The sequence below is a fragment of the Hylaeus anthracinus genome, unplaced genomic scaffold (assembly GCF_026225885.1).
Source record: "Hylaeus anthracinus isolate JK02 unplaced genomic scaffold, UHH_iyHylAnth1.0_haploid 0, whole genome shotgun sequence".
Taxonomy (NCBI): domain Eukaryota; kingdom Metazoa; phylum Arthropoda; class Insecta; order Hymenoptera; family Colletidae; genus Hylaeus; species Hylaeus anthracinus.
The window spans coordinates 22,286,016-22,303,590 of NW_026533254.1; the positions used below are offsets into that span (position 1 = coordinate 22,286,016).

Below are 17,575 nucleotides of genomic sequence, written 5' to 3' on the forward strand. Positions count from 1 at the left end.
TAGTTCTCTAAATTATGAAATCACGTCAGGGATTGTCAAAACACGCTGTTAAAATACATTATCCAAGTATAATCCAACTAAATATTTAATACCTTGCATGGAGTGGAGCGAAACATCGAATGGGATAGTTCTATGGTAAAAAGTAATATCGCAGGTGCATATAGATGTGGACAAAAAAAAACAGAGAAAATCCAGTAGTTTCCGTTGCCAGAAGTGTTCCGTGGAAATATTATCCGTGTTTATTATTATGCTGAGCACCCAGCAGGGCATTCGCAAATGTAAAAACTTTTAGCAATACGAGGATCAAAAGGGAAGAGGGCACTTCTAGCCACAATCACTTACTCTAAAATGTATTCAAGATCATTCGAAACCTTCTCCGGGTATAAAGCTTAACGAAAGACCAACTTCCATTTAGGAAATTTTAAATGATCTAAAGATCATTTATCATTTTAAAAGTAATTCACCAAGTACTCTCGCTCTACACTTACTGGATATTTTGCATCCATCTTACATGGCGTGAAGTGGGACCAATAAAACAAAATGGCGTGTCTAAAATTGAAAGAGTCCAGAACTTTATAGATCGCCGGTAATATCGCAGAGGGTAAAACAGTTGCGTGGATCACGAAACTGTTGGTGGAAACGTGGAAACGAACCAGAGATACCACGACTCCAGCACTTCCAGCTGAGCACGATCGATAGGGGTGAAGTGAAAACAGGGACGTCTCCGGTTGACGTGTACCAGTTACCGATGAAAATATTCCACGCAATATTGTTAACCGAAATCGACGCAAAATGTCTCGAATAATACTTCTCTTAGCGATATGTTGCTTCGCCGGTGTTCGATCTGCCAATCTTGAAGCAGTGAACGATGAGGAGTTGATAAATCTCATAAAAACTGAGAAATATGTGGTAGTGCTCTTCAGTAAGTTTTGCTCCATTATTTAAATACGTGTTTTGACTTTCTTGACTGCAACCACCCCTCGAACCCTATGCAATGTTATAAAAACATTACATTAAATCAAAAGAAATTCACTTTTTCAAGAAACCATTCCAACATCTTCGTTTATAACTAAAACTCTTGAGATAACCTATTGTGTGGAGATTTGTAATCATTGTTGATGTTCAACCTTATTTTTTGCTTACGATATACTCTAAATCTTCTAAATATGTACATTTAGCATTCGATAGTTTATCAATCATGATGAATATGAAATATTTACAGCTAGTAAAGACTGTGAGGCTTGTGATAACTATGAGAACGAGGTAATCCATCTACGGGAAGACCTGGTGGACTCTTTGTCTGCCTGGGTTGTCAAAGTTGTGGATAGTCAACTGCTCAGACTCTACAGTGCAGATAAGGAACCGGCACTTGTGTTCTTTAGACATGGGATGCCTTTACTTTATAATGGTATGGAGTCAAAGTTATTTTTATCTAAATGATTCTTCTTTCTTCTAATTTGATTCTTTTTACAGGGCCATTAAATGATGAAGAGATCCTGATGATGTTTACTGAAAACAAAGAGCCTACAGTAAAAGAACTAACAGATGATACATTTGAACACTTAACTCAGGCAAGTAGTGGAGCTACAACTGGAGATTGGTTTGTTATGTTGTAAGTTTCTTTTCTACTTTAACTTCGGTGTATTCAATTTTACCAATATTTCTTATATGCTTTGGTTAAAATAGTTACAGTACAGATTGCGTGGAGTGTGTCAGAATGATTGCAAGATGGGAGGCTGTAGGTGCAAAGCTTAAGCAAAAGGTAAATGTAGCTCGTATCAATAAATATACAACTGGAGCATCCACAGCTAGGAGATTTAATGTTTATGAAACTCCTGAATTCATATTGTAAGTATGCATCATTTAATCAGCACATACCCTTAGGTAAATAGGTTATATCAGAATTATAAATACAGAGTTAAATTCTTTAATATGATTTATTTTGTACTTGTAGCTTCAGACATGGTAAAATGTATCGTTATCAGATACCAAAATACGATATTAACGCGTTTGTGTCGTTTGCGAAAGATTGGTACAAAAATGCGCGTGCTGAAACTGTCCCTGTGCCACAAAGCCCATTGTAAGTATGAACACATTTTAAATAGGATATTATAGCATTGTATTATACATGCTTAATTATGTTTTCAGCGATGATTTGGTGCAAATGATTGCAAACTTCCTTCGTGAAAATCCATGGGTTTTGAAGCTTGGCAGTATGACCATTGGTGTGTTTATTATAATTTCGGTAGTTTCTAGATTCAGGCGCAAAACTCAGACACCTCAGAAAAATGATTAACCGTTTTATGCACCAAAGAGATGTGTTATGGGTACTGTGCCAAACCATTCATATTTGCAATGTTGTATAAAAGCACAAAAATTAAATGAATAAATTTTTTTAACAAATTTACATCGCAATTTTTTGTTTAAATAACAATATATTTTCATAACTTTCTAATCACGTTCAGTACCCATAATATACATGCTGAGAAAAAATGGATTTGTGTACATTACATTCTCAGACATTATATTTTTTATTCCATATAAAATAATATGTATAGTAGCTACAAGACTAATTTTTTAACAAAAATGTTTTTTGTTTTACAATAAATAGTCTTCAATAAAGATTATTGCTGTTACACAAAGAATGCCAAAATATTTACCAGATATAGCATTTTCCTCTAAAGAGAAGTGGCTTTAAGGTTATGTAAGTGCTTCACGTTTACATCTATATATTTGAAAACTAAATACAAACTGAAAAACAATACGTTTGTTTGAATGTCAATGCATCCACGTTTGTTAACTACCATATACACCCCTTTTATTTTTTCATTGATAAGCCAGTAGAAAAATAAAGTAAAAATATAAAATATGAAATGCGTCAGGCTCTATGTGTTGTTCTTTAATATAGTGATTTGAAAATTAAGCTTTTAGTTTCATTACACTTCCATTGTCCATAGTTTGCAGTAATGCTGCGAGATCCATTCACAAGACACTCTGTGCAACATATATTACAGAAATTAGCTTTGTGCATTAGAAGTTTAAAATTACATTTATTCCCTGTATGATATTTTTGGTCTTATCAACAGAATATATTGCACTTATTTTAAACATTATCAACTGATATATTTATCCTAAAAACAGTAGATGGGTCAGACAATGCCATTCTGATACTGTTTTCAAACTTTTCTTGTATAGATGAGAACTCCATCATGTTACTTGGTTTGGAATCAATCCAAAACCTATCAAATTCATAGAAAAGATAACAATAAAACTGATGAAAGGCACGAATTGATGGCAATGTTTTAGAGGAATTATAAATATGAGTCTTGGCAGCTCCATCTTTCAACAACCGTAGAGCCATACTGGTTAAATTTATACCAACTATAGCAAATGCATATCCATAACGTGGATGAGTGGAGTGTGATAATACATGTGTTGCTGCACTGGGATATTCTTGAGAAAAATAAACCAAATTCTCTAATCCTAGAATTCCCATTCCACGAAAGTCTGTTTTTGGGTCATCCCCCTGAAAGCCAATTTCTTGCCACTGCTTTGTAACTCTAGCATCTAATGGCTCATAAGGCATTAAAGAATTCCACAGCTGTAACAATAATAATTCATGGCCTGGATTCTCAGCATCATAAGGCGTTTTTCTAAGCTCTTCACATTCTGTGCATAGTTGTCTATAGCCCCAAATTAACTCTACACACTTCCCAAACAATTTAGCAAAGTCAGGATGCGCAGTGGGATTTATTTTCTTAGTCACTAACACTGTCCTAATAGCTTCTTCTAATATTTTACGCTCTGTTTTAGTTGTAATTCCATGCTGATCTGCAAGCTCATTCAAATGAGCCACAAGAGTTTTGATATTTGCATTTCTGGACAACTTAAGAGACTCCTCTATAGCTAGAGTTCTTGGTGCTCCGGATGGTTCCCCATAACATATTCTTTGTAACTCACACATTTGAGTTGTTTGACGTAACAACCATTTTATAATAGGTCTGAAATACCAGCACACTAGTGACCAAAGATACGAGAGCATGCTTCCTATTAATTAAACACCTTGGTACAAGGAAACTTGTATGAAACCCTCAGTTAACTCCAAGATATGATTAACCTCTTCCCGTCATTGTACTGTCATTCACTCGTCTGAAGATATTAGATTTTCGAACAGCGTAACTTAATACTTTACCGCGTTTTTTGACAAATAAAACGGTTTCTTTTTTATTACCGTTAAGATCAGAGGCCAATGCACATAACCTGTCCCATTGTAATTGACGTACATGATTAAAATGCTGACTCTGTTGAATGAAAAGTAACTTTGCCCGCGATGCTTTTTCGTGGGCGACGAAACACTCGGTTTCCACGTTACGCTACGGGGAAATCATCGATTTCCTCAAACATTCGCTCACAGCGAACAGAGATCAATAATAACTAGCTAAACTAACGCGATACTGACGGTAGAAGAGGTCACTCACTGCCGTTATCCTGTACCAAAATGCCCCATATAGAACACATACCTGTTTTGGACCGAATTCATTAATTTTCTTTTCGATCCGCACATTAAAGGTATCTGTGGTTCTAACATCGACAAACGTGTGAAAATTGTCCCATATTTCAGCCGTTACTTTAAAGCAAATATTAGCTAATTACCGTTTCACCTTGAGTGGCTACCCTAGCCACTGTGAAATGTTTACACGCGCAAATTGAATTACTTGTTGAACGTTAACATACCGTAACATACACGCGGAACAATTAGACATTTAAGAGACCTTGTTTATCTCGACAAAATAAATTGAAGAAGTGGAATAATCGTTTACCATACAAGGCCTCGTTTACGGGAAAATCGATTTTGAAATGCATAGGGCACGCGCTGTTGATATAAAAGGATTCTCAAGGTCTACAGCCAATAGTTTATTTTCAAAATAGACTCTCTAACAAATAACGACTAGTACAACAAACGTCTATTTTACGTGTATGTATTTAAGAGAGTAAGGAAAATTTCACGATGGCGGGGAAAAATTAGGTACCCCGTGCAGCCACTATGCGAATAAAACAACAAAACATCATCTTCACGTTTCATACTACGAAACATGTAAAACGAGGCAACTTCAGTCAGACCCGTAAATGGCAAAAATCCTTAGCCCCTTTTTGCCCTCATTTAAAAATAGCCGGCTTAAACGCGTGCAATAGAAGTCGACGGAAGAGGAAGTACTTGATAAATGGAGAACGAACAAGCGACTGTGTCGGAATCCTCGACGATATGTTCGATCAATAGCGAAAGCTTCCACAATATCGACAATCGGTGTGGAGAACTATCGGATGACGAGCACTGCGAGAAGGATAACACGAATTCGGACTTAGTGTTGGATCTTCGTGACGTAAATCCGTATTGCGAACCAGTCTCTGAGAACGAGTCGTTGGAGAAGCTTTCAGCTGTAATCGAACAGCCGGAGGAATCGTCAGTGATTTTAGAAGATGCTCGATCATCGCGGGATGATCGCGAGGACAGAGAGTTAGTACAACAGATGCCTATTTTTTCCCCAATTAAATATGAATTATAATACGAATTTACGCCTGCAGAGGTGTAAGCTTGCAACCCGTATCTGCATCAGGTTGTCTGTTGCTAGGGGCGTTTCGATAAAAAGCAATTTTAACCTTATTACAAACCAAACTTTGTGTATTAATTATTTTTAGTATCTTATGATTATTCCGGTTTTAAAAATTTAGTATCATTCTTCGGGATCGCATAGAGTCGCTTCGTGAATTAATGAGGAATCTAAAGGACGAGCTGAAGAGAGAGGTGGAGCTATGGCGAAAGGAAAGAGAAGAGTTGCAACTCTTACGCGAAAAAGAAAATGCGATGGCTCTGGAGGAAGCAACTGCAGCTGCACGAGCAGCTGCGGCAGCTTACGCCGTGGAATCGCCGCTATCTAACAATTTGGGTAATTTGGGTGTCCTACTTTAATACCTTATCACGGCCGTTATCATCAATAATGTTGGCTGTTGCTTGTAAGAATAAATTACTCTATTTCGAGGGGTACATCTTGTGTTTTACCCGACTCTGTTTCACGTAAAGTTTTAAAGATATAGAGATATCTCGATAAACTTATGTTAGGTATGAGTTTCATCCCTTAGTGCTTTCTTCAAAATCACACAACAGTTTTTTAAGGGGGTATTCTGAATTAGGAGATTCTGAATTTTTTTAGGATAGAAAAAAATAATTAATTTTATCGAACTTTTTATCCTATTTTCATACATATTTGAGTAGTATTGAGTAGTAGACGCACATTTATAGATCACCTCACAATTAATACCTCCTATCGGCGGGAAAGATGCAGGTCGTAATTTTGATTTGACACAAAAGAACCAAAAGAAATTTTCATTTTCATACATTTTTCTTCTATGTGAACTAAGAAAACTCATACAAAAAAAATTTTGAACAACTTTTTTACAAAGTTAAAGTGATTCTTTTTACCCAAAGAACTCGTTCTTTTTTTCAAACTTGCAAGTAATTTCACATTTCACCATTTTTGCGGGTTTTTCTTAGTTCACATGGAAGAAAAATGTATGAAAATGAAAATTTCTTTTGGTTTTTTTGTGTCAAACCAAAATTACGACCTGCATATTTCCCGCCGATAGGAGGTTCTAATTGTGAGGCGCTCTACAAATGTGCGTCGCAGTCGACTCAATTTGAATATTTCTTGTTTAAAAAATTCGTACAGACTACTCAAATATGTATGAAAATAGGATAAAAAGTTCGATAGAATTATTTATTTTTTCCATCCTAAAAAAATTCACGAAAACCCGCTTTCGTTAGACCTCCTAATTCAGAATATCCCCTTAAGAAAATTCTGTGTAGCTTTTACTGGAAAATAACATGATTTATAGATCAGTAAAAAGAAAACTGATAAGATTATTAATAAAAAATCACAACTTTTATATTATTTTGTTTACTGATGTTTATTGAGGAGCACTAAGATTGCTAAAAACACATTTAATTCGATTTGGAACTTTTGAGGATGATTTTTGTCTATCGTAACGATTGCAAAACGGATGAGTCAATCTTACAAAGAATGTTTTAGATCTGACGTCCGAGGACACGATCAGGGAATTAACGATACTCGAGTATGAGAAAAGGCTGGCCAAATATCAAGACGAGTATTCGTTTAGTCAAGCGGAGAAACGATATAACACTCGTTGGAAAATGATCGCGAGCGCCTACAAGCAGAAATTGATCGAAGTTGAACGACTCTGTAACGAAGAGCTGGAAAAGGTTCAGCAAAATGCGAGCCACCTTCAACCGCTCAAGGAAATGGCATCGCAATGGTACACCGACGAAAAAAACCACGGCGACACGATTCGACGATCCGAATTTGGCGCCAGTGTGGAAAAGAGCGCCATTTTGAACGAGGAAAGCGCGCGTGGGAACAAGTTTCAAAGCATCGACGCGGAAGTTAACATGGCGCCCGAGATATTCGTTGCCAGATTTAAATCGGAGAATTTGGCAAAAAACGATAGATACTACCCACAATTTTAACTCTTACTTTCTACATATATATTTGTACATTAAACTTTTATTACGCCCTTAGTGGGAACTCATTCGAGCAAGATTAAAATTTTGTATAACTCTTCATTCGTTTTGAACAATTCGTCGACTAGTTCTACTAATTCACCGAATACTAGTACTATATAGTACTTACATGTGTAATTTGCTGCAATGTAGATACCTTTTTAATGTCTTATTCAAGGAGATGAGAAGTCCTAGCGAAAATATCTTCACAGCACAATTTAACACACCGTATCGCAAGCACTACCAACGAAGGCTGAGACTGTTCAAGTAGTTTAACACATATTTTGATTATTTCTTTGTACTTTGAAGTGAATATACAGTAAACTTTGAAGTCAGAACACAATCAGCTTCTTATGATGTGTACGAGGGAGAAAATTAAACCCAAAAACCGTTTTTAATACTACGTGAAACTGTGCAGTGCGATTTGAATACGTGATGACACGATTGAAGCGAGAGGCGAGACTGAAAGAGCAGGACGCAGACGTAGAGGAGCGCCACGGTAGTGGAGGAGCGTCTTATAGGTATAGTTCCTATAGCTCGTGCTACGCGGCGCGTTCTTTTCGCATAAATTTAAAACACTATATTCGTGTTAGATGTGTTGTTGTTAAAACAAAAGTAATTAATTCAAAAGACATCCGATCGGCTAACATCGTTTATTAACATTGCAAATTTAAATTATATTCACATGCATGTAAATATCAGTGATGGGCAAAAACTTAGGATATATTAGGAGATATTAACAGAAAACACTGACCAATAAGAGCGCGAGTATGCCAATGGAGCGCTCGCGGTAGCGTATGAGCGCGGTCGCCTATCGCGTAGCCTACGCTCAACCGGTATACTCGCGCACTGATTGGTCGGGGTTTTCGCTTAATATCTCCTTAACGAAACCTCGGACAATATTTTCGCTGAGGAAAAAGTTGTTTGAAATCACCTCCTAAACCAACCCTTTCAAGGTATTACAACATTTTTGGGAAGCTCTGTATATGTCATATGTGTATGATAATCATAGAGCTCTATCCTAATAGGGATAGCTCAATGCTCCTTATAAAGTCTTCATGTTTATATCCTACAGTCTCACCTATCGTAGCGCTCTTTGTCGCATCGCTGCGCAGTTACGTTGGCAGGACCGTCACAGTGTCGAGTTCTTTGGGAAGTTCTAGTTAATTCTAGAATTCTGGTTACACATTCAAATCATTTACGCGTACGCGCCGTCTGTTCTTACGTTTCTTGCTCGATGTATACGTGACGTGGTGACTGGTGGTGACCAGTGGTTGGAGATACAGCCGAATGGTTATTGCCGGTTTTGTTGTGTAGTGTAACGAAGCTGGAAACTGTTTTGTTTAGTTGATTAACGTAATTTTCGTAGCAAACGATTGCAACCATGATGCAGCATGTATTTGACGATGTACGGCGGATGAATAGACGACAGGTAAAGATATTCTTCGATATCGGTATTCAAAAGTTCTCGTGTGCAAGTACATATGGTCGATTGACTGTGATCTAAAAGCTGTTTTTGACTTTACTTTTTCAGGTTCTCTATCAGGTGCTGAGTTTTGGCATGATCGTTTCGTCTGCTTTAATGATTTGGAAAGGATTGATGGTCGTAACAGGCAGTGAAAGCCCAATCGTGGTGGTGCTCAGGTAATTGAACACGTATCCTAACAATCTTTGACGCGTCTTTCACGCGAATTAATTTCTCTTTTGAAACCTGAGGTTATCGATTTTTATTAAATATCTGGTATTACGTTATACTTTTGTGTACCGTTTTATGAATTCGCGTAAATAGAATGTAAATTCTATTAAATATTATATGACATACATAAAATGTCAAGAAAAACGAGGTTGACAACAAAAATCCATGCTTATAGACTCATTAATCTAAGTAGCTAGTGCAAAGTTATCGTGAATTTAGAATTTAATTTTGGAATTACTTATGCATGATCGTGCGCGTACTTTATTTATACTTTCATAAACAGTTCATAAGGTAGATCTGCTTAATTTTACCAATCCTATATTTCATTGGCTTTTTCCATGCAAGTTTTACTGTTAGTGCAATATTCATATGAATTTATGCCTCAATGTTATAGTGGCAGTATGGAGCCAGCATTTCACAGGGGGGATTTGTTATTTTTAACCAATTTCCAAAATGAGCCAGTCAGAGTAGGAGAAATTGTTGTCTTTAAAGTTGATGGTAGGGATATTCCAATTGTGCACAGAGTACTCAGGCTACATGAAAAGTAAGTATTATATAGAAGTATTATATAGATGTAGATTATATAGGCGTATGCTAAGTTATTCTACAAAAATTAATCCATTCTAGGCATGGTCAAAATCATACTGTTAAGTTTCTAACAAAAGGTGATAATAATTCTGTTGATGATAGAGGTTTATATGCCCCGGGTCAGTTATGGTTAACTCCTAAAGATGTTGTTGGTAGAGCGAGGGCTTTCTTACCATATGTAGGGATGGTTACTATATTAATGAATGAGTATCCCAAATTAAAGTATGTGGTCCTGCTATCGTTGGCACTGTATGTGTTGGTACACAGAGACTAAGAATATTTCATATAAAAAAGTTATATGAAATAGAATACTGTTGAACATCTATAAAAAATACACATGTGGAGCTATGTACAATGTGATTTTATGTCTTGTTCATTTCATACCACTTGAAAAACCTTTTGTATACAAGGGGTCAATGATGTAACAGTTCTGCGAAAATGTTTATATTTACAATAGTAATAAGAAAATATTAAGGTGTGTATGTATAGCTCCAGTACTTTTGTATTGTATTGAGAGATGGTGTCCTGCCATTACTGGCAAAATTGAATGTATGAACATCTTTATTTCTTTAGGTAATATTGCTGTTGTTTTGCCAAAATTCATTAAATTTTTTAATTAAATGACACTAAAAGTTCCAAGTTCACTATGATACTCTTTTAGAGCTAACAAAAAATGCAATTTTTTCATTGTTAAACATTTAATGCATTCCTTTACATGAATTGTTATGAATGTACATAAATGTTTGTTAAAAGTATAAGTTACGGAAATATTGATTATTCAGGTAGTTTCTCCATATAAAAACATTATATACTTGCTTAGTGTTTAAATTATATTCTTATAGAAATGTTATCATAAACCACAATTAATAAAATTTCGAATTAATTTTTATATAAATTTTATAATACATTGTAATAAAATGAAATCGTATTTGAACCTTATTTTTACCATGAGCATTAGTTAATGATTTTTGTCAACACAGCAATGATATGGACAAGATGTAACTGAACTTTAATTAGAGTTTTGATGCATAAATTATTTTTAGTATACATTACCACATAGTCGAAATGTAAGTAAAGCTATTACTACAATTGTTTATTCATCATTCTTTTCCCATCTGCGTATTGTTAAGGATACTATAAGTTTCATTGTTTAGTAAGTTTTCTAAATAATTAAGGAGTCCTCAGGCATTTATTACTAGTTTTATTTTTAAAGTATCTTGTGTATTTTAAATTACACATTACCAAGATAGTTGCATAGCAATGGTGATTGAACATTGAATTATATTCAATGGCTCTGACTATTTGACAAAAATCTATAAACACTCTGTATAGAAAGGAAAAAAAATGACACGGGAAATTTGAGAAGATTAACAGTTAAATGTATATACTTATGTAAGTTTTTAATATTTACTGCACATAAGAGTAAGCGGCATCTTCTCTATCTCCTCCATCATGGCAATATCTGTAGATAATATTTTTATTTCACAGACAATGAATGTTCTAAAAGGTTGACAACATCTTAGGTCGCGAGGTACCATAAGTAACGATACTTGTTTGTAGGTAACTCTTCTAAACACCTTTATGTGTTATGTGTTTAGTTCACAGCAATGTAATGTTTGTCTCTGACTATCGGAAATTATAAAATAAATTTATAGCATATGAATTCCACACAACGTATCACCTTTATTCCTAGTAGCTTAAGTATATTTGTGGTTTTGTTTTCTTGTATTGTATTAAAAGGGTTCTTCTTCATTTTTTTTTTTACGATTATAAATAAATATACAAGCAGTTCGTTGTTTCGTGCACTCGTACGCACACGTTTTATTTTGGATATGTAATATGTAGGTATAGAAATTGATTAGCGACGAGGCTCCACTTGAATCCACGTTTCTTTCGGTGTAACGATCAAACCGGGTAGCTTATCTTCTGGTTTTGTCGGTTGACCCTCTACAAACGACAAATTAAAGTTTTGCATCAGCGCTGCAAACATTTCGAAGATATTGTATCTTGCGAATGTTTCTCCTGCGCACACGCGGTGGCCTACAACAAAATTTTGTATCATTGTTGGCTTGCATCGCTGTCGTTCTCACAGCTTATTATTACAATTAATGTTCAAAAAATTTGTTGCATACCAAAGCCAAAAGGAAACGAGAGATCCTTGCCCAATAGGCCGTTTTCATTGAGAAATCTTTCAGGTCTAAAATTCTCTGGATCGCCCCATAAGTCAGGATCTTTGTGCATCCCCGCTAAGTTTGTGATAACTAGTGTACTCTTGGAAACATTATATCCACCTAGGGTAGTGTCCTTTAATGTTTTATGAAACACAGCAAACGGCGTCAGAGTTTCGTACCTGAAACTCTCGCGTATCGTTGCTTCCGTGTATGGTAAACTAGAATGATAACATGTTAGTCTTTTCGTTTCAAGAGTATGCTAATATATGTAACATACTTCTGCCTGTCTCCCCAATTAACGTGTCTTCCAGTTCCAACCACTGTGTCTATTTCCTCTTGCACCTTTCTCATGACTTCCGGGTGATGCATGACAAGTTTAATAAGGTGGACAACTGAACTTGGCATCGCTGATAAAGCTGGGAACATCATGTCCACTAGAGTCATAATCAACTGCTTTTCCGAGAAAGTAGACGTTACATCTCGTTTCTTCATTTCCTTCAAGTATATATCTACCAACCCCTTGTCTTCATACGAGACTTCCTGTTTACTCAGATATTTCTGAAACGTGGCTTTATAATAATACAATAAAAAAACAAGTAAATCGAACAAATTTTAATCCACAGTATATACTTTGACGAAGTTTACTATGCGGTAATTTCCTTCCATAATGCTCTTGTAACCGAACATATCTCCGAAATATTTGTAGACTTCTCTTTGGAAGATTGCTGCACCTGTGGTATCCGCAGCCCTTTGGAATATCATAGCAGACTCGCAAAGGTATCTCACCTTATGGTGTTCCGAGCGATCGAATCTGTACCCAAACATTATGTTCCATATACTGTTTGCCGAGTAGGGAAACAGGATGTCTGGGAAAAGCGCGTAACCTTTCTTCAAGAATGTCTGAAAGTACATAGGAATCACTTGTGAACCAATAAATTTGTATAGGGAAGCCCCTTGTTGCGTTAGGTATGCTTAGGGGGGTATTATCGTCTAGAAGTTTGTTTTTTCAGTAATTTTTAGGAATTAATTTTGCGAAAACTATCAAACCTACAGTACCAGGCTTTTTTTATGCGTAATAAAACACGTTTCAACTAACAACACACATTTTTATGAAATACTTCATTGAAATCTATACAAGTTATGCGCTGTTATGCAGATTGTGGCGCAATACGCTCGTTCAATCGGCCGCACAGGCTGTGGCAGTTCTAGTTGCTTGAGACAGAAAAACAAATTTTTTTTTCAATCTATATAAATGTAGTTATCGTCTGAACTAGAATTAAGTAAGTACTCAATTTTTTATCGGGATCGCAGCTGTTTGAAAATTAAGGTTTAATTTTCTCGGAAAAGGGCTAAGAGCAGGGCTAAAATATTCAAGCTATCGGTATAATTCTAGTTCGGACCATAGGTGATGGTGCCCTCGAAATGTGTGTAAAACCAGAAGTCAGTCGGTCCAATATTTTTTGAGAAAAACGTGCGACCGACTTGAAAAATGTCGTTTCGAGAAAAACGCGTTTAAAGTTTGCTATACATTTAGCACTAATATTGGTGAACAGCCTTTAAGCATCTGTAACTATGAGACCTCTACGAATTTCAAATTAATATTTTAGAGGCACTTTCTCAAAACCCCAAATAATAAGAAAATGCAAAAGAAAAAAATCGAATTTTTGAAATTTCTAGACGATAATACCCCCTTAATTCGTGTAAGTTTTCTAAAAGAAGACGCTATCATTATTACTTCAAATAAGTCTTGTTAGTAACGCGTATGTCAAACATTAACATGGTCTAATAGTTTTTTCTAACTTAATGTTTATTTTCAAAAGTACCTTTTCTGTTTCGTTAATGGGCCCCTCTTTTAACATATCGATAAGTTGCGTAATCTCCTCCATTGCGACTTCTTCGTATTTATTATGTCTTCTACCGAACCCGAAATCCCTCATGTGCCGGAGAGCAAATCTCCTTTGTTCTTGCCAAAACAATTCCTCGGTGAAGAAGATTCCTATTTCAGGCAAAACATGACGCGTTGCTTACTTTGTCGCGAGAAAGTTAAAGGGAGAAATACCTAATTTCTCTCCGAAAGCCCTCGCCTTCGCGATGTGGAGGTCGCTGGGTCTGCCATCGAAGTCCTCTTTCTTGAATACTTCTTTGATACTTTCGTAGTCATTTGCAATGATAGTATAAAAGGGACCTAAGTAGCATGCGACAACTTTCGATTTCAATTTATTCACATAATAAGTGACACTCTTGTGAGGAAATTTGTAGTTCCCCCACAGTAGGTGCCAGTAAGATCCCATAAAAGGTATTCGCGGAAGACCTGATAAATATAAAAAAACATTAAATTTTTAGTAGATCTTTTTCACGATATAGTATATATTAGAAAGTAAAAGTTGTTTGAAGACTTTGTTGACTATTAACCGGAGCAATATTAAATAATTAAAATAAATAAAACAAGATCACGATAGTACGTGTTATTGAGTGAAGCTTACATGGTGGTGTGTTTGGTGGTGGAGTAGTGATGAATAAATAAAACTTGTATCCTATGAGGACAAGTAATATAACAACAAGGAGCGGCGACATTCCACCGCAAGTGTTTGCGAAACACGAACTGATTTTCTATACTATGTCTTGTGTTATAAATGGTCCAGCCACGTACTTATCGTAAAGTGGTTGTCATAAAGCAATATGTATTAAACGCTGTACGTTCTTATAAATAATTGCCCTTATCTTCTCGTTCAAAGTCGATTCCTACTCCTTTTCTAAAATACTAATGTTAAGTAATAGCTATCATTTTAAAATTAATGTTCCAAAAACATATTAAATGATAATCAAGTAATTTAGTTTCAATTATCAACATAGTCAAGTTGTTTCATCATTTTTATCAACTTCGATAGATTCGCGCCACAATTTTTTTCTCGGTTTAAACGAGCTTCATATTCGCTATCACTTCTTATCATTCTCGATTCGGAATGTTTGAAGTAAACAAAGTAAAATACCGAAAGAAGAAGAATATGAGATAATCGATGTTTTTTTTTTTTTTTCTACCGATCGTAGTCCATTGTGACTAAACAAGGAAATATTATTCCTGTGATATGCAGTAGAAATGATTCATGTTTTGTTCGAGGTATAGGGATATTTGAAGAAAACATATTCTAACAAAAATCTTTATTTTACAATACAAATGTACTATACATTTATTTTTTAAATCACAAATAAGGCGTCTAAGTACTATCCATTATATTTTATTGTATTATATCCTAAGAAACTACAAAAAATAATGTTTTCTTTTTTTTTAAATAATGTGGCCCATAATTTGTTAGACTTGGTTCTAAAACAGACTTGTATAGTTCACTCACTCGAAGTATTTGGTATCACCTAGGCATACTACTTGCAAACTATTTTTAATCACCGATCGCATCCGATCGTCATTCATAACGGCACAACCTACGTTCGGGGACAGTTTATATAACAAACAAATGCAGTCCTCCAAATTTTGCATTATTTCTTTATCAAATACTGGTGTTTCTGTTAAATCAAAATGCAATTTCAAGAATGCCGTGTACAAAGGTACGCAGTGAGCTGCCACGCGCAGGTGAAACATCAAAAGGAAGGTCTTGGCAGTCTACAAAAATCATATTTTATTTATAAAGGTGGTCGACGAAAATAATCAAAATTACGTCCGAAAATAGTTACCTCCAATGTTGCTTTCAACGTTTTGAGGTCTGTATGATGTTCGCAGTATTCCGAGAGTATTCTAGTTAACCTCTCACACCATTTTGCACAGCCAATATTAGTTAATAGTTGAGGCAAGCTCATCATGTAAACACGCCTCAGTTCCACGTTTTGCTCAAATTCCATGTTATCTAACAAGACAGCTAGAACGTCGTCGCGTTGTGTCCACTGTAATAATACATAGCATTAAAAGATCTACATTTAAATTAACATACATCTCAGCTTTGCAAGAAAACTTGTTAATTATATTGGTATTCTTGTAAAGTTGCAATATCTATTAACTCTGAAGAATCTTACTTCAAACACATTTAATGTATTATCCCAGTGTTCGATAGTAGCTAATAAACTTGACATACACATATATACCAATATCACGTATTTGGCTTCTCTCTGATGTGTTAAATGCTCTAAAGCATGAAATATTACTTTGGCATATCCAGTATCAATCAATCCCTTCTTCTATAGAGAGAAATGACATGAATGAGCAACCCAGTATATGAGTACTATCAGATAATAAACATTTCATATGAAATTGTCTTTTACCAAATGAGAATGCTGCACAATTTGATGTAAACATTCAAGACCTATCACAATATTTTCTGGCACATAGTCATCGATGATTATTAAAGCTGTTGGAAGAACATTGCCAATATGGTCGTATAAACCTGGTTTCTAATAAACAGAGCACAGATATTAGTGGAGACTCAAGCCTATATACTCTAACTAATTCTACGAACCTCAATTTGATACAAAATCCATTTATAACATGCTACAGCTGCTGGATAAGCTTTCCAAGTGTCTTTCATCAACTTTGGTCTTAACGTTAACAATACTGTGGTAAAGTTGTCTTGCTCTGTTAAAACTTGGGAGATGCTTTGACATCTGTACAATTCTGACACTCCACTGAGTAGTTCCTTGGAGATGGAAACAGACTCTGCGGTGTTCCAAATGTTTTTCTCGTGGTGTTCCCCAGCAAGTAACAACAAGTTAATAACAAAAGTTCTAACTACCGACGAGTTCAAGTCTATTGGAGCATTCCCTTGATCGCGACTGTGAATGATATGCTGAAGCATGCACCTGATGTTTCGCAAATTTCTGTCTACTATTTGCCTGTACTCTCTAAAGTCTTTTTCCTCGCATGGTCGGCTAGCACCGACTGTCTTTTCAGGCACATAACTTTTCTGAATAAGATCGATACACGCCGACCACAAACCATCCTGAGAAAAATCGCCCGAGATTTTCAGAGCCTCAAGTTCTTTCAGAAGGTCATTCATTTTTGCGAAGTGCTCGCAATGAAGTCTCAGCGAGAAATAACGATCGCCACCTCCCGAAATCAACTTCTCCGCGACAATTCGTTGGTTTCACGGGTGCACACCGTCACTGTCATTTTTCAAATCGTAGTGAACAGTAGCACATTGATCGAATCCGACGCTCACCGATCGGAAAGGGACAATATAATCGTTCAACCTTTTCACGAACCTCTCGCCTACGAATGTCCTGTGCTTACGATCAACAATCAGAACGTACCGACAGTTCTTGTACACGCTCTAACATGTGTTTGGTCGAAGGAGGCCTCGAATTTATCGGACCATCAAACGTGTTCGGTACAACAACGGCACGAAGAGTTTGTTTCACTCCTCTAGCTGTCGTGCAAATTTACAATGTAATTGTTGTATTTTGTAATATCGTTCGATGCATCGAAACAATGATCGATACCAAATTCACGATTCTCGAAGTATCTGTCATTTTTTCATTACCGTACGAGCTGTCGTTCACCTAGTGACAACGATTCTTGCCGTCAGAGTGGAAATTCACTAGATC

General features: G+C 35.9%; 6 protein-coding genes across 6 annotated transcripts; 3 read left to right on the forward strand and 3 right to left on the reverse strand.

Moving 5' to 3' along the window:
* The first annotated feature begins 630 nt into the window (after positions 1-630).
* Positions 631-2,403, forward strand: LOC128893061 (thioredoxin domain-containing protein). The gene is made up of 6 exons (XM_054153802.1): positions 631-922; positions 1,223-1,408; positions 1,474-1,612; positions 1,687-1,848; positions 1,955-2,080; positions 2,149-2,403. Exons 1-6 carry the CDS (start codon positions 793-795, stop codon positions 2,294-2,296), a joined length of 891 nt encoding a protein of 296 aa, XP_054009777.1. The 5' UTR covers positions 631-792; the 3' UTR covers positions 2,297-2,403.
* A 368-nt stretch (positions 2,404-2,771) lies between these two features.
* LOC128893042 (ELMO domain-containing protein 2) lies at positions 2,772-4,758 on the reverse strand. The gene is made up of 2 exons (XM_054153779.1): positions 4,521-4,758; positions 2,772-4,001 (listed from the first exon to the last, which is right to left on the reverse strand). Exons 1-2 carry the CDS (start codon positions 4,586-4,588, stop codon positions 3,104-3,106), a joined length of 966 nt encoding a protein of 321 aa, XP_054009754.1. The 5' UTR covers positions 4,589-4,758; the 3' UTR covers positions 2,772-3,103.
* Positions 4,759-4,969: 211 nt separating this feature from the next.
* On the forward strand, positions 4,970-7,688 carry LOC128893052 (uncharacterized). Its single transcript, XM_054153788.1, has 3 exons — positions 4,970-5,515; positions 5,731-5,945; positions 7,086-7,688. The coding sequence occupies exons 1-3, from the start codon at positions 5,223-5,225 to the stop codon at positions 7,538-7,540; spliced, it is 963 nt and encodes a 320-aa protein (XP_054009763.1). The 5' UTR covers positions 4,970-5,222; the 3' UTR covers positions 7,541-7,688.
* Positions 7,689-8,777: 1,089 nt separating this feature from the next.
* On the forward strand, positions 8,778-11,530 carry LOC128893064 (signal peptidase complex catalytic subunit SEC11A). The gene is made up of 4 exons (XM_054153817.1): positions 8,778-9,005; positions 9,108-9,217; positions 9,664-9,813; positions 9,897-11,530. Exons 1-4 carry the CDS (start codon positions 8,958-8,960, stop codon positions 10,129-10,131), a joined length of 543 nt encoding a protein of 180 aa, XP_054009792.1. The 5' UTR covers positions 8,778-8,957; the 3' UTR covers positions 10,132-11,530.
* A 131-nt stretch (positions 11,531-11,661) lies between these two features.
* Positions 11,662-15,035, reverse strand: LOC128892968 (probable cytochrome P450 304a1). Its single transcript, XM_054153657.1, has 7 exons — positions 14,512-15,035; positions 14,088-14,339; positions 13,852-14,024; positions 12,659-12,928; positions 12,306-12,586; positions 11,990-12,246; positions 11,662-11,897 (listed from the first exon to the last, which is right to left on the reverse strand). The coding sequence occupies exons 1-7, from the start codon at positions 14,600-14,602 to the stop codon at positions 11,716-11,718; spliced, it is 1,506 nt and encodes a 501-aa protein (XP_054009632.1). The 5' UTR covers positions 14,603-15,035; the 3' UTR covers positions 11,662-11,715.
* A 137-nt stretch (positions 15,036-15,172) lies between these two features.
* On the reverse strand, positions 15,173-17,541 carry LOC128892997 (TELO2-interacting protein 2-like). Its single transcript, XM_054153698.1, has 5 exons — positions 16,492-17,541; positions 16,298-16,426; positions 16,052-16,213; positions 15,716-15,922; positions 15,173-15,644 (listed from the first exon to the last, which is right to left on the reverse strand). Exons 1-5 carry the CDS (start codon positions 17,026-17,028, stop codon positions 15,375-15,377), a joined length of 1,305 nt encoding a protein of 434 aa, XP_054009673.1. The 5' UTR covers positions 17,029-17,541; the 3' UTR covers positions 15,173-15,374.
* Between the last annotated feature and the right edge of the window lie 34 nt (positions 17,542-17,575).

Coding starts and splice junctions, on each gene's coding strand:
- LOC128893042 (XM_054153779.1), bottom strand. CDS start 4,588: ATGTTAGAACCACAGATACCTTTAATGTGCGGATCGAAAAGAAAATTA. Junction 4,002..4,520: donor ATGAATTCGGTCCAAAACAG/GTATGTGTTCTA, acceptor CTGGTATTTCAG/ACCTATTATAAAATGGTTGT.
- LOC128893061 (XM_054153802.1), top strand. CDS start 793: ATGTCTCGAATAATACTTCTCTTAGCGATATGTTGCTTCGCCGGTGTT. Junction 1,613..1,686: donor GGAGATTGGTTTGTTATGTT/GTAAGTTTCTTT, acceptor TGGTTAAAATAG/TTACAGTACAGATTGCGTGG. Junction 2,081..2,148: donor CCTGTGCCACAAAGCCCATT/GTAAGTATGAAC, acceptor TTATGTTTTCAG/CGATGATTTGGTGCAAATGA.
- LOC128892968 (XM_054153657.1), bottom strand. CDS start 14,602: ATGTCGCCGCTCCTTGTTGTTATATTACTTGTCCTCATAGGATACAAG. Junction 14,025..14,087: donor GGCTTTCGGAGAGAAATTAG/GTATTTCTCCCT, acceptor TGCCTGAAATAG/GAATCTTCTTCACCGAGGAA. Junction 12,929..13,851: donor CCATTAACGAAACAGAAAAG/GTACTTTTGAAA, acceptor ATGTACTTTCAG/ACATTCTTGAAGAAAGGTTA.
- LOC128892997 (XM_054153698.1), bottom strand. CDS start 17,028: ATGAATGACCTTCTGAAAGAACTTGAGGCTCTGAAAATCTCGGGCGAT. Junction 16,427..16,491: donor GGATTTTGTATCAAATTGAG/GTTCGTAGAATT, acceptor TCTGTTTATTAG/AAACCAGGTTTATACGACCA. Junction 16,214..16,297: donor TTGTGCAGCATTCTCATTTG/GTAAAAGACAAT, acceptor TTCTCTCTATAG/AAGAAGGGATTGATTGATAC.
- LOC128893064 (XM_054153817.1), top strand. CDS start 8,958: ATGATGCAGCATGTATTTGACGATGTACGGCGGATGAATAGACGACAG. Junction 9,218..9,663: donor CCAATCGTGGTGGTGCTCAG/GTAATTGAACAC, acceptor TCAATGTTATAG/TGGCAGTATGGAGCCAGCAT. Junction 9,814..9,896: donor GTACTCAGGCTACATGAAAA/GTAAGTATTATA, acceptor AATCCATTCTAG/GCATGGTCAAAATCATACTG.
- LOC128893052 (XM_054153788.1), top strand. CDS start 5,223: ATGGAGAACGAACAAGCGACTGTGTCGGAATCCTCGACGATATGTTCG. Junction 5,516..5,730: donor GATGATCGCGAGGACAGAGA/GTTAGTACAACA, acceptor TTAAAAATTTAG/TATCATTCTTCGGGATCGCA. Junction 5,946..7,085: donor GCCGCTATCTAACAATTTGG/GTAATTTGGGTG, acceptor AGAATGTTTTAG/ATCTGACGTCCGAGGACACG.